The sequence below is a fragment of the Pteropus medius genome, unplaced genomic scaffold, assembly GCF_902729225.1.
Source record: "Pteropus medius unplaced genomic scaffold, Ma_sr-lr_union100, whole genome shotgun sequence".
NCBI lineage: Eukaryota > Metazoa > Chordata > Mammalia > Chiroptera > Pteropodidae > Pteropus > Pteropus medius.
The window spans coordinates 6,157,562-6,171,048 of record NW_024355205.1 but is presented as its reverse complement, the minus strand read 5'-3'; the positions used below and the strand labels follow the sequence as shown (position 1 = coordinate 6,171,048).

General features: G+C 33.0%; 1 protein-coding gene across 3 annotated transcripts in view; it reads right to left on the bottom strand.

Annotated features, from left to right (window-relative positions):
• Positions 1–4,876: 4,876 nt before the first annotated feature.
• Positions 4,877–13,487, bottom strand: part of POLK (DNA polymerase kappa) — a 56,283-nt gene continuing 47,672 nt past the window's right edge. For 2 of the 3 annotated variants that reach the window (XM_039857308.1, XM_039857309.1), the window contains exons 10-15: positions 13,063–13,095; positions 10,860–10,956; positions 8,318–8,489; positions 5,889–6,839; positions 5,263–5,305; positions 4,980–5,081 (exon numbers count right to left, since the gene is read on the bottom strand). In XM_039857308.1, the coding sequence (XP_039713242.1) occupies positions 4,997–5,081; positions 5,263–5,305; positions 5,889–6,839; positions 8,318–8,489; positions 10,860–10,956; positions 13,063–13,095 (1,381 nt within the window). In that variant the 3' untranslated portion in view covers positions 4,980–4,996. Of the gene's footprint in view, positions 5,082–5,262; positions 5,306–5,888; positions 6,840–8,317; positions 8,490–10,859; positions 10,957–13,062; positions 13,096–13,487 lie in introns of all 3 variants that reach the window. The other variant, XM_039857310.1, reaches the window with a different exon arrangement.

Below are 13,487 nucleotides of genomic sequence, written 5' to 3'. Positions count from 1 at the left end.
AGTCACATGGGCACTGCATGCCTATGTGACTGACCCTAGCAAAAACCCTGGACTGAATGAGGTTCTTTGGTTGGCAATACTTTCTGCACATGTTGTGCCTGGTCTCTTCTGGACTTTGTCCATTTGCTGGCTTTAATTTGTATCCCTTCACTTCAACAAATTATAACCATGAGTATAATAGCTTCTTTGAGTTCTGCAAGTCCTTCTCACAACTTATCTGGCTTGAGAGTAGTCTTGGGGACTCCTGACACTCTAAGGTAGAGATAGATTTTATTTTTTCTCCATGGATAATCCATTATGCAAGCACTATTTACTTAATAGTACTTTTTGTACTGAGTTGTCTTAAAATTGTCCATACCCATGCCAATAACATTCTATTAATACACTTTATTATAGCTTTGTAATAAATCTTGAAATGTAATAAATAGGGCCTGTCCTTCCACCTTCTGTTCCTTGGGCCTTTGCTCTTCCATATAAAATTTAGAATCTACTTAACTTCTAAGAAAAACCATTAGGGATTTTATTCTGAATTTTACTGAATTTATAGAATGATTTGAGGAGAATAGTTTTAAGGTTTTTCCTATTGACAAACAGGGTTATTCTTTTCACTTACTCTGATGTACTATTTGTCTTTCAATATTCTGTAGTTCCTAAGTTCTTGCAGTTTTTGAGATTCTCCTTCACCCCTTTAGCTACCTTGTAGATTGTTATCATGAGATTTTTTTTATTACATTTTCTAATTGGTTATTATTGTAGTATAGGAATACTATGATTTTATATATTGATCTTGTAGCTATAACCTTGTTGAACTTTTATTAAATGTAGATTTTTAAAATGTAAACAAACATACCACCTGACAAAGTTTTTTTTTTTTGTTTCCAGTTTTTATTCATCTTATTTCTTTTAATTATTGGCTAGGATCTCCAACAAAATAATAGAGAGTACCCTTGTGTTATTCCTAAGGAATGCTTCTAAAATTTTTTCGATAGGAATTTTTTATGGGTGAGCTTAGTAATAACAGAACCTGACTTTGGGGTAGCGACATGCCCAGCTAAAACTACATTTCCAGTTTTCCTATGAGGAAGCCATATGACAAGAGTTTGGCCAATAAGATGTAAGTGGAAATTGTAATGTGAGGCTTCTGGGAAAGCTCCTTAAAGTAGGACAGTCTTCTTGCCCCTTTCTCCTTTTCACTTCTTTGTCTTCCTATCTGGAACTCACACCTAGGGCTGGATGTGGAAAAGCCCATCTTATGACAATAAGTTGACCATGTGAGGCCAAGAAAATCAGAGACTTTGAGCTCAAACTTGAACCACTGTGCCACGGCTGACCAATAAAATTCGAGAGAAAACTAGAATTGATTTTTTTTTAAAGACTGATTTGGGTCTTTGAAACTTACAGCTGAAGTGAAATTCTTAACTGATACAGAAAGCAGAGTGTTGCAAATAACAAAACCTGATATACAGAATTGATTTACTGTTGGAAAGAGGGCTTTGGGGAGTGGGGACACAAATATCACAGGCTGAAGAGCTGGTGACTTGTTTGGTGGTGATAAAATATTTGGTGAAATTGTCAAGTGCTGTCTTTGGACAGCAGACTAAATGTTGATTGAGGCTGTAGCATTAGGAGAAATGTTAGGAGAAAAAATCAAAGTGTTAGTGTAAGATGACTTTTTCTTGCTGTCTTCAGCAAAGTCCTAGAGACTCGTATCTCTATTGAAACTAGTAGCCTATAGAGATGGAAAAAAATATCATCTTTCTAAGGAAAGCAGTTTGTCATTTTTTCCTTTTTATATTTTATTGTGATATGGGTCAGATATGAACAAGTTTTAGTATAAAGCATATATGTACATTTTAAAGAATATTTTTAAAGTGAACTACCATGCAATCACCACCCAAGATAAGAAACAGAACACTGCCAGCATCCCAGAAGCTCCATGTACCATTCCCCGATCACATTCTCTTACTTCTCACAGAGGCGATCCTTATTCTAACTATTGGGACAATAATATACTTGTTTTCTTTTATAATTTGATCTTACATATATCCATCCTTAAAATAATATAGTCTAGCCTTAACTGTTTTGAACTTCATATAAATAGAATCATGCTGTCAGCATCCTTTTATGACTTGCTGCTTTAGCTCCACGTTATTCATCCACAATCTGATTAGCTATTTCCTTCATTTTCACCACTGTGTAGAATCCTATTGGTTGAATATACAATGGTAGAATTTAACCATTCTATGAGCATTCTTATACATGCTTCCCAGGGAACATGTTCAATAATTTTCCCAAGGCATTGTTTAGTTAGGGTTCTGGCAGGAAAAAAAATTTGTAATTTGAGATGAGTTTTTAAGAAAGGGACCATTTACATAGGTGTGAACAGGGAGTGGGGAAACCACAAAGGATAGTGCAGCATTCCAGGGCTAAAAAGAACAAGGCTCTGTTGCCACACCTAGTTGAAGAGGTGAGGGAAGGAAAAGATTATCAGAACTTGGAGAGAGCAGAGAATGCAGTAATAAGAGGGCCACCTACTAGAAGTTGTGACCCTTGGTTAAGGGACTTAACCAGCATGTGATGATCCTACAAAAAAGGTACATGGAGGAATAAATACCGACCTTCATCTTCTTTCCTCCCTCAAATGTCCTGCACTGCCATGGTGCCTTGCTGGACATAAAGCAGGGTGATGAAGGGCAAAGAGTGATCAATAGGACAAATGGAAAACAACTAGCAAAGGAGTATAATTAAGGGTGCAATTGGTGGATTGTTGAGTGTGCATGTCTTCAATTTTACTAAAGAAGGGCAAACTGTTTTCTAAAGTTATTTGTTTTCAAAGTAAGAGTTCACGTTGCTCCACATCATCTTCAGAATTTAATATCAGTGGATACTTTCATTTTTGTGAATCTGGTGGTAGGGATAATGATGATACCTCTTTGTGGTTTTACTTTACATTTTTCTATTACTAAAAAGGCTGAGAATATTTTCATGTTTGTTGGCCATTTGGATTTCTTTTCATGTGAAGTGCCATTTAAAGCCTTTTGTCCAAATGTCTACTGGCTGCCTTTTTCTTACTGAGTCATTTGAGTCATCTATATATTTTGGATTATATACTCTCGATACTAGTTTTTTTTTTTTCAGGTATTTGTTACAAATATGTTTTCCCAGGTGGTTGGTTCCTTATATTCTGATACTCTAAATAGGTAAGGTTATAGGTGCTTATTCTTTGTAGTTTTGCTATATTTTCTAAAAATGCCCCAAAGAAAATTATTGTAATAAAAAGAAAATGAGTCGGATGTATTAAATAAAACAGAAAGAAAAAGATGTGGAAAGAATGTTGGGCAAAGAAAACAAGAGTAAAAGCACCAGAGGTGGGAAAAGGGTAGAAAAGGAAGGAAACCATTTCTATGGCTAAAAGATCAACTAAATATTTTAAATTTTATTTTAAATTATTATTAAATATGACTAAATGATAACATTAAATTAAATGAATCATCTAAATGAAAATAATTTAGTATTTATTGCTGAAAACACACCAAAAAACTTGAGGCAAGATATAAAATCAAATATGCTATTTTTTCAATACATTAAAATGAGTATTTCATTGAACTTAATCTTGTACAGAATTTATATAAGTAAATTACATAATCAAGAACCATAGCACAACTGTTTTTGCCTTAATATATAATAATATTAGGCATGATATTGGCATGCTAATAAACTTTAAGCCTAATATTAAACCATCTAGTAATCTAAAATCAAGTTGTCACTTTGGCCAAGGCTGTGCAAGATCCTAATTTAAATTATTCCTACAATATTATTGCCTTGAAAAGTAGGTATATAAATATTAAATCATTATATTATAACCTGCAACTAATATAATGTTGTATGTCAATTATACCTCAACTTGAAAAGTAGGAAAAGAGAAAACAAAAATGTAAGAGTATAAAAGGTTTGGTTCTTTAAAGCAGTCACAAAATGGCTTCCATTTTCATGTTTCACTTAAATAATTGTTTCTGATAAAAACTCTTATCGATAGCACAAAAATATCTGGAGCAAATACTTAAGCTAACTACCTACTGTTAAGCTGTCCTCTTTCATGAATATTAATAAAAACATGAAAGAAATATAACTAAGATAAATATAACTAAGATATGCCTTAATCTTCTGAATTACACATTTTTCTCTAGAAGGTTATACAAATTTAGAGTGTACAATTTATACATTTTTATACATTTGTGTAGAGTTCAAACATTAACTGCCAAGAAATAAAATACTGCCATTTGAAAGTCCCAGAAAAAAAATAATTACCTTGCATCTTAGACTAAAAATTTTTAAAGTGAACCAAGTGCTTATTCATAAGATAAAGAAATTTTAAATTAAAAAAAAAAATCAAATGAATAATCACATTTAAGCAAAATTCTTTGAACACAAAAAATGATACTGTGGCATTATTTTCCTAAAGGTAACAAAACCACTCATGCTAGTTCTGCTAAACTAATATTCTTCATAGAATGTATGATAAATATTAATTATGAATGTTTGTGAGGTATCTAAAGATAGGAGGAACTAAAATATGAATATACAAAGTTGCTGAAGATACTCAGATCAAATATAGCAGACCAGCACCAACAAAATGATTAAGTATTGAAAAGTTCTTATGCTAAAATAGGTTTGCGTGAACCTCTGGAAGCCTTTATAAATACATATTTTTATATTCACTATAAAACTAAAGAAAGAAATCACTTTTTGATCCCATTCCTATTTTCTCATTTTAAAAATATTTCTAACAGAAAGTGAAATTCTTATGGTCATTAAAAAGGTATAAAGAAGTAAATTAGTATATATTCCAAATTTATCTAAGGGATATATCATTGCGGAGGGATTACTGCAGTGGCCTTTCACTAAATGAATCTGTAAAATTAAAATGAGGAAGAATAGGTTCATTGATTATAAAGAATAAGTTTCAATTAAAAATTAAAGATAAAATATTCAGTGTTCATTTAAAAAATATATCAAGGGTGTGTCTTGGATTGTTTGGTTTTATTTTCTTTGATGCTGAGTGCTTTGTCATCAGTCCTGATCTGGAATTAAAAAAAAACATACACACACAATTAAAATTCAGGAAGAGATTTAAAAAAATTTTTGGAAATAACTGACTTTTAAAAATTTTGCTTGATATAAAAGCAAATTTTAACACCTAAAAATTCAACTTCAAAATATGCGTTTTATAGCTAGCTTTATTAAAGCTCTAATTAGCCGTACCTTTTTGTTTTTGTTACAGTCTTCTGTACTCTGCCTGAGTTAGCTATAGAGGGAAGAAAAGTGAAGAAATTCCATAATGAATAATAAGAAATAATTAAAGTGTTGTATAAAAATTTAAAAAGTTAAAGCTGATATAAATAAAAACTGCTTCAGTACTACAGAGTTCACATTACCAGAAACTAACATGCCAGAAACTAATGTTATAGCACAATTTCTTTTATAATTTACTTGTCTTATTAGTATTACATTTAATTTTATTTTTGAAATTTGGCTAGAGTCAGAACTGCCAAAAAACAAGTTAAAGAGGTGTTATGCCTGTGTAATTATCATTAATTTAGTGCTATGCCTTGACAAATGTTCTCTGAAGGAATTTCTTTTTGATTACATCACTTAACTCCCTAAACCTCTGAGTTAAACCTCTCTGCTAAAACTGAAGTTTTCCAAAATTTAAAATCTAGTGGCTTCAGTTATTTCTAACCTATGGTAAAGTAACTAACATTGACAACCTCAATGGCAACACACACAAACTATTCCTTTAATAGTATGTGTTTCAGACTTAATAATGACCTCAATTTTAACAAAACATTCCCAGAAAATCAAGTTCTTCAATATGACTGCAAACTCACCAGTACTTTTGGTGCTTTCTTTGGTTTGGTTAACTGGATTAACTCTATCCTCTCTCAGTTCCTGGATAATGCCTTTATTTAGGCAAATATCCACATGCACATTGAAAAGGGTAAGATCTGAAGTCTTTTGTTCTAGGTTACAAACAGGACAAACTAGAGCTTGGTCTGTTGTTGCTTCACGTAAATAAGGCTGGAGAGGTTCTCGCATTCTCAATGACTCAACATCTTCATTTTCCAGTGAAAGAGCACAAAAATAATTCTCATGATAGTGTTCGATATTAACCGATTTGCTTGGAAGACTAGAACATTCCTCTTTGCTGTGGCTATTGCTTAAAGTGTCTACACTTTCTGCTTTAGATGAATTACCTACAGTTTCTAGCAACTCTGCACAATCTACTGAAGTAATTTCTATGTTCTTCTGATGGGTTTCATAATCCCGCTTCTCACAGAGTGAAAAAGAATAATGTACATTTTCTTTCTTGTTAACTTCTGTAGAGGAAGCATGTGAACATGAGAACATTTCACTGATCAAAGGTCCATCAAGACATGCATCTACATGTTTATTAAAGGCTTCCAGACTGATGCTTCCTTGCTCCCTAAAGCAAACAGGGCAGGTAAATATCTGACCCTTATCTGAATTCTCTGGTGTTTCTAAATTCTCATTCATCTTCCTCTTTAAAACTTGGAATGATTGTGATGTCTGTAAACTTTGTCTATTCACAGTTTCACACTTCAATGTGTCTTGGTGGCTCCACTTCCTTTCTGATCGTTTTTTATCAAAGAAACTCTTCTTATGAGACATTTCTAGAGGTTTTAAAAACTGATCTTTGTCAGTTTTCTCTATACACCCAGTGGCAGACAGCGTTTGGTTTCCAGCCTGTAAGAAATCAATAATGCTCCTTTGTTGGTGTTTCTTGTCTTCTTCATTGGGAAAACTAGATAGCCGCACACCTAAATTAAACCAATCACAATTGATCAATTTCAAATTCAACAAAGCCAATTTGTTCATAATTCATAAAAACATTTTGCAAAAATAGTTGTGACTTATCTAAAACAAAGCTGTTTAAAGAAAAATAATAAGTAACACTATATTTTCTGAATTAAAGGATACTTTTTCAAAGCTGGTATTTTGAGTCGAAATTTACTTTCCTTTATAAAATTGAGTATCACTAAATAGTAAGTATTTATCAGAATTAGCATGATTATAAAGGTCTTTCAATTAATATCTTGACACGTGATATCATTACATACCAAGTAACTAATTAGAGTCAACTACAACCTATATTGACACATTACTATCACTCAAAGTCCATAGTTTACTCACTTTGGGTGTTGTACATTCTGTAGGTTTTGACAAATGTATAATCACATGTAGCTACCATTAAAACACCATACATAATAGCTTCGCTGCCCTAAAAAAATCCTCCATGTTCTGCCTATTCATCCCTCCCTCCTTGTCAATCCTTTATAATCACTGATTTTTTTTGCATCTCCCTAGTCTTTTCCAGAACTTCATATAGTTTAAATCATACAGTATGTAGGCTTTTCGCATTAGTTTCTCCATTAATAATATGCATTTAAGGTTCCTCCATGTCTCTTCATGGCTTGGTAGCTCATTCCTTTTTTGCTGAATATATTCCATTGTCTGGATGTACCATAGTTTCCAATGACCTACTACTGAAGGAATCTTGGTTGTTTCCAAGTTTTAGCAATTATGAATAAAGCTTCTATTAATACCTACTCTTTAGCTCTTTTAGTTAACATACTTTATACAACTGATCTCAGCATGTGCTGTCTTTTCATATATGAAAGTATGGCTAATGATCCCCTCTTAGTAGTATACTAAGTTGGCATTTGGGAGGCTTATCCATAAACATTTTCTCACCCAGTTCACTTTGGAAATATTGTTTGTTTTTTACCATGTGATGGCTAAAGATGTGGGATTACAGAACCATAATCCCTCATCGGTAATTCTGAAAATTGTAAGCAACGAATGATAATTGATGACTGAATTGATGTGAGGCTATTTCAAGCCTTTATAACTCAGTGTGAATATTTTTGCTTTGCTACAGAAATATTAGTATGTTTGATCATGAAGTGCTGCCTTAGATCCCAAAGGAGTATTACATAATATACTCAGCATGCACTGAATTTGCTTTCTAAAACCTGAAAAGTTTTCAATTTTGAAACATACCTAGCCCCAAGGATTACAGTAAGTAGTAAGCAAAAAAACTACTTTAACTGGTTCTTACTGGAATTAAACTAATGATCATGGCTTCACATGCCTCGAGTTCTAAGAATTATGAAAAATGGCAGCAGTGTAAGTACAACTTCCCAAATAGCTTTAAGAAAGAAAATGGAGATGAAAATTTCCAAAGTTGATTCTTTGGGAAAGTCTAGCAGATTTAAGGAAAAACAAGAAGTCATACCCATCAGTCTTAATCTCAAGGGATGTGGAAAATCAGCATCAATTTCTGTTTTTAGCAATTCTTTAGCAATAGCAAATATTTCTTCTGCAGTAGAAACGACAGATGAAACTGTATATGCACGAGTTTTTACTTCAAAATTCACATTCTTCAGCTTAATAGTAACAGTTCTACCCTATAACAAACAGAATACATTATTATATATGGCTTTCTAACTTCTAGAAAAGTTACAGGTTAGAAAAACTCAGAAAGGTCTCTTATATACAAATAATATGGAAGCGTAATCAATTATTTCTAAAATATGGTAATAAAGAATAACCAAAATCCATAACTAATTTAAAAATCCTATTTTAGCCAATAATTATTACACTCCTCCCCAAATGAATTTTTATAAAAGACCTTTATATAAAGTACAAAGTTAACTGATCGTTTTCTTTTTTACTGAAATTCTTTTTAGAGGTAATTCATTACCTAAAAAGGAAGGAAAAAAAATCTTTCTACAGGTTTTGTGGATAGCTCATACTCATTGTGTGCCTACTATATGACAGATGCTAAACCACTGATATGTAAGAATTCTCTTTACAGTTACTGTTTAATAGGCACAGAGTTTCAGTTTGGGATAATGAAAAAGTTATGAAGATTGACAGTGTTGATGGTTATACAATATGAATGTATGTAGTGCCAGTGAAATGCATACTTAAAAATAGTTAAAATGGTAAATTTTATATTACATATATTTTACTACGTCCTGGTGGTAGTGAGACTGGGTTAGACTTACTGACTCACTTCCAAAGAATAGAGTATGGAAAGGGGAAAATAGTAATTCTGCAGTGGAGAAGCCTAGCAAACACAATCTTAAACCAAGTGATGAAGATTAATGTTATGCATAATATCATGTGGCTATCATACACAGCATCATCCCCTTATCTTCAGGGATATGTTCTAACACCTCCAGTGGATGGCTGAAACCTCAGATAGTACTAATGTAGGGAGGAGGCAAGAGAATTAAAAATGTTAATCAAGCCACAATCAGAGAAGGCAATATGCTGATTAGCCCTGCAGCCAGGCCAGGAGGACACCTTCAGAACAAAGGAAGATTGCTGTTGGATTACTAACAACCCATTCTCCACACCTGTGAAGGGGAAACCATAGGGGAACCTATGGATTACAGGCTAGGAACTGCCAGCAGACCTTTCACTCTGCATATTCTTACCTTTTCAGGCCTCACTACATGTCCATATCAAAGGAAATGGGAACTCAAGAATGACATATAAACTGAATTCCCTGAACACTCTGGGTCCCTCTCAGTGCCTTTACTCTGTATATCACTGCCCCTCTCACTGTATCTCTCACTCTGTGCCTCTGAGAGGGAGACCATGCTCTCTCTCTGCCTGTGGAGTGTTACCCCTTTTCTAATAAACTTTCCTTTTGACTCTAACTTCGGCGTGTGTGTTGAATTCTACACCTTCCACCAAAGGACCTTCTTCTCTGGGTGCAGGGCTTGGTCTCCCCTCACCAGGTGGGGGAAATTTGTCCTGTCCTGCATCAGTACCAAATCTTATATATACACAATTTTTTCCCTATACATACATACTTATAATAAAGCTTAATTTGTAAATTAGGCACAGCAAGAGATTAACAACATAAGTAACAATAAAATAAGACAATTACAACAATGTACTGTAAAAAAGTTATGTGATGTGGTCTCTCTTTCTCTGATAACCAATCTGATAACAGAGACCTCTACTAAGTGACTAATGGTAGGTAACATATACAGGATACACTGGACAAAGGGATGATTCACGTCCCAGGCAGGAGGGAACAGGACAGCACGGAATTTCATAAAGCTACTGAAGATGGTATACAATTTAAAACTTATGATTTATTTCCAGAATTTTCCATTTAATATTTTTAGACCATGGGTAACAGAAACGATGAAAAGTGAAAACTTGGATAAGAGGGACTACTGTTCCCTGATAGGATGTGATAAGGACACTTCGCCTCTGGTTTGAGAATGTTGGTAAAACACCAAACATGGATTGTTGTAAGTGAAGATTATAGAATTCAAAGTTCAAAGCCTTGCAGGTTTCATTCTCAATGTGTTAAGCAATCTGCATTACAGCCTTGAAACAAAATGCTTATTCTAGAAGGTCACTGTCTACCTGAGAAAAACATTAAAGGATGATTGACAAGGCATTTATAATATGTAAATACAGTTCTAGGGATATTCTTCCCTTTGCTTTATTCTCTAACATCAATATAACTCTGATTTTGAACTTATTCAAATGTATTCCTGAGGTAGTATCAACTGCTCTGGAATTATACTGGAACCACTCAATTCTCTTAAATTGCTTCTTCATGGAATGACCTCATCATAGGCCTCAGATATGGGCCAGAATTGAATTTGTTTTTGTTAGTGATGGGAATACTCTTTGCTGACATTTCCCAATTTGTATTCAAATGCAAACTCTAACTCTTGCACTGAAGTAGCATTTTATCATTTAAAAAAAATTAAAACAAAGAACACCACATTAAAATAAAGTACCTTAAGTCCTTCTTTCTGCAGATCTTGAGCAAGTTCACTGCAAAGTTCCTGGCACAAGCTGTATTGTTCTTCTGCTTTACTTATCTCACTGAATGTCCTAGAAAGACAAGAATGATTTTGGTGTACAAAGTAAACTATAATTTAGAATAATTTAAGACTGATAAAATAGTCTCACATTAAGTTATATTCTCTGCAATACAGAATAAAGCTTTCAGATGAACTATGATATAATTAAAAACATTTAAGATCTACCTAAATAACTGAAGATCATTTAGATAGTTAAGCTTACTAGCAAAAATGTGCTTTTATGCTTTTGCTCTCTCTATAATATTTTTTAAAAAGATGATTAAAGTAACCAACAGATAATGATAATGCCCCCAGAAACTTAAAGCACATTAATGTATTTATGTATATAGACTCTGCTACAGAGAATTTTCTTAAGAAAGTACAGATGAGAACATCACTCCAATCATTGCACATGTATTTTCTGAAAGAGAATATCTTCAAGTAGATTTAAGGGGGGGTTGATTAATGGCAGCCTAGGTACAGTTTTCTAATAAACAACTGAAAATGGAGGGCTGGTAAGATTAAAAGTAGAAATTTTGAATTCATCTGCACAAGAGCGTTGAAAGAAGTGAAAAGTCATATTAACATAAACAGGGAAGATACTGGAGAGAGATCAGGGTAATGAATAAAAAACCGTGTGCAAATAACTATTCAGACACCCACTTCTAACTCTATTCCCAGCTACTCAGATCTCTTCTCTAGTGGCAGCCAATGTTGCCAGCTTCCTATTATGAATTCCTCCAGAAATATCTTATACATATAAAAGTAAACAAGCAAATATTTTCCTCTTATTTTTTACATAAGCAGAATATTAGACACATTGTTTAGCACCTTGCTTTTCTCAGTTCATCCTGGAAAGTTCCCTATGAGTAAATAATTTCCTCATTTTTATATGGCAGCATAGTACTCTAATTTAAAGGTGTAAGATCATTTAACCCGATCCATATTCATGGATATTTAAGTTATTTTCAATCTCTTGCTATTATAAAAAAAAAAATGCAAAGAATAACCTTGTATACATGTAAAATGACGTGATTATATCTGTGGAATGAATTCCTAAAAAAAGAACTACGGGATCAAAGTACATATGTTTCTGTAATTTTGATAGATATTGCCAAATTGCTTGCCCCCTGTAGCAGGCAAAATACTGGTCCCCAAAGATGTTCAAATCCTAATCCTCTGAAGTGAGTATATTATATCACAAAAAGGACTTTGCAGATGTGATTAAATCAAGATGGGGAGATTATCTTAAATTATCCAGGTGGGTCCAATGTAATCCCAAGGTTCCTTATGTGAAGGAAGCAGGAGGGTCAGAGTTAGAGAAAGAGAAGATGCCGAGTTTGAAGATGGAGGATGAGTCCATGAGACAAAGAATGTAGGTAGCCTCAAAAAGCTTTTGATAAAGAAATGGATTCTCCCCTGGAACCTATAGAAGGAATGCAGGCAGCCCTGCCAACACCTTAATATTAGGACTTCTGACTTTACTAATTCTGAACTGTAAGAGAATAAATCTGTGTTGTCTTAAACCACTTAATTTGTGATAATTTGTCATAGCACCAATAAGAAACTAGTATACCCCCTCCTAGAGTTTATTGCTTTTCACTCCCATAATCTTGTCAATAGAATATGTTAGAAATGACATATTTCCCAAAACAATAAGGTTTCCAGCAAGATTTCATTTGACTTCTAAAGAAAATTGTAAACCACTGAACTAGATCAATTCTGAGCTCTCTTTCATCAATATCTTACTATTTGATGCCTCTGCTCATTCACCAATATTTGACAAGTTTTAGGAAGTATTTCCATTGTCACTTCTTCAACTTCCCAAATAACTACTCAGTATAATTTTTCTGATAAACAAGGCAAGAAATCAAGATTTAAAATCCTAAAATACTTGGTGTTTCACTGAATAGAAACAAAACTACCATTTAAAAAAAAACTACATTTAATTTTTTTCCCGTTGAGAGCATAGCAAGTAAAGATAATAAATTGTACTGGGATATTTACTTCAGGAATGTAAACTGAAGAGAATTCTGTGGTTTGAAAACAGATTTTTAAATTTCAGTGAGATGTTACTAAAAATTAATTTTAAATAACATGAATTAGGAACAATTAATAATAAATAGTAAAATATTACCTTTCAACACTCATGCTTTTCCTCTCTGCATCCCTTGAAATAAAAGAAAAAGTTTTTATTTGCTTTCTCAAAGGAGACTGAGTTTCTCTTAGTCAACCAAGAAGATTTAACATTATCAATTACCGTTTTGAGATCTCAATAATGTTTTTGATTAAAAGTTATATGTCATGAAAAAACAGTGAGGTTTTTTAATCTAAAAATAAAACTATCATTGAAAGAACGGAGAGAGATAAGGTGTGTCATGGATCAAATCTATATCTATCAAAGAGAACAAATTTGAAAATAGGTTGGTATTATAAAGAGCTTCTATTAAAAGCCTGCATATCAAAACCACAACTTATAAAAACCAGTAGCAGATGGTAGTGTAATAACTTGCAATTATAGGATATAATTAAATTTTAAATAATTTAATATCAGTTATCTAG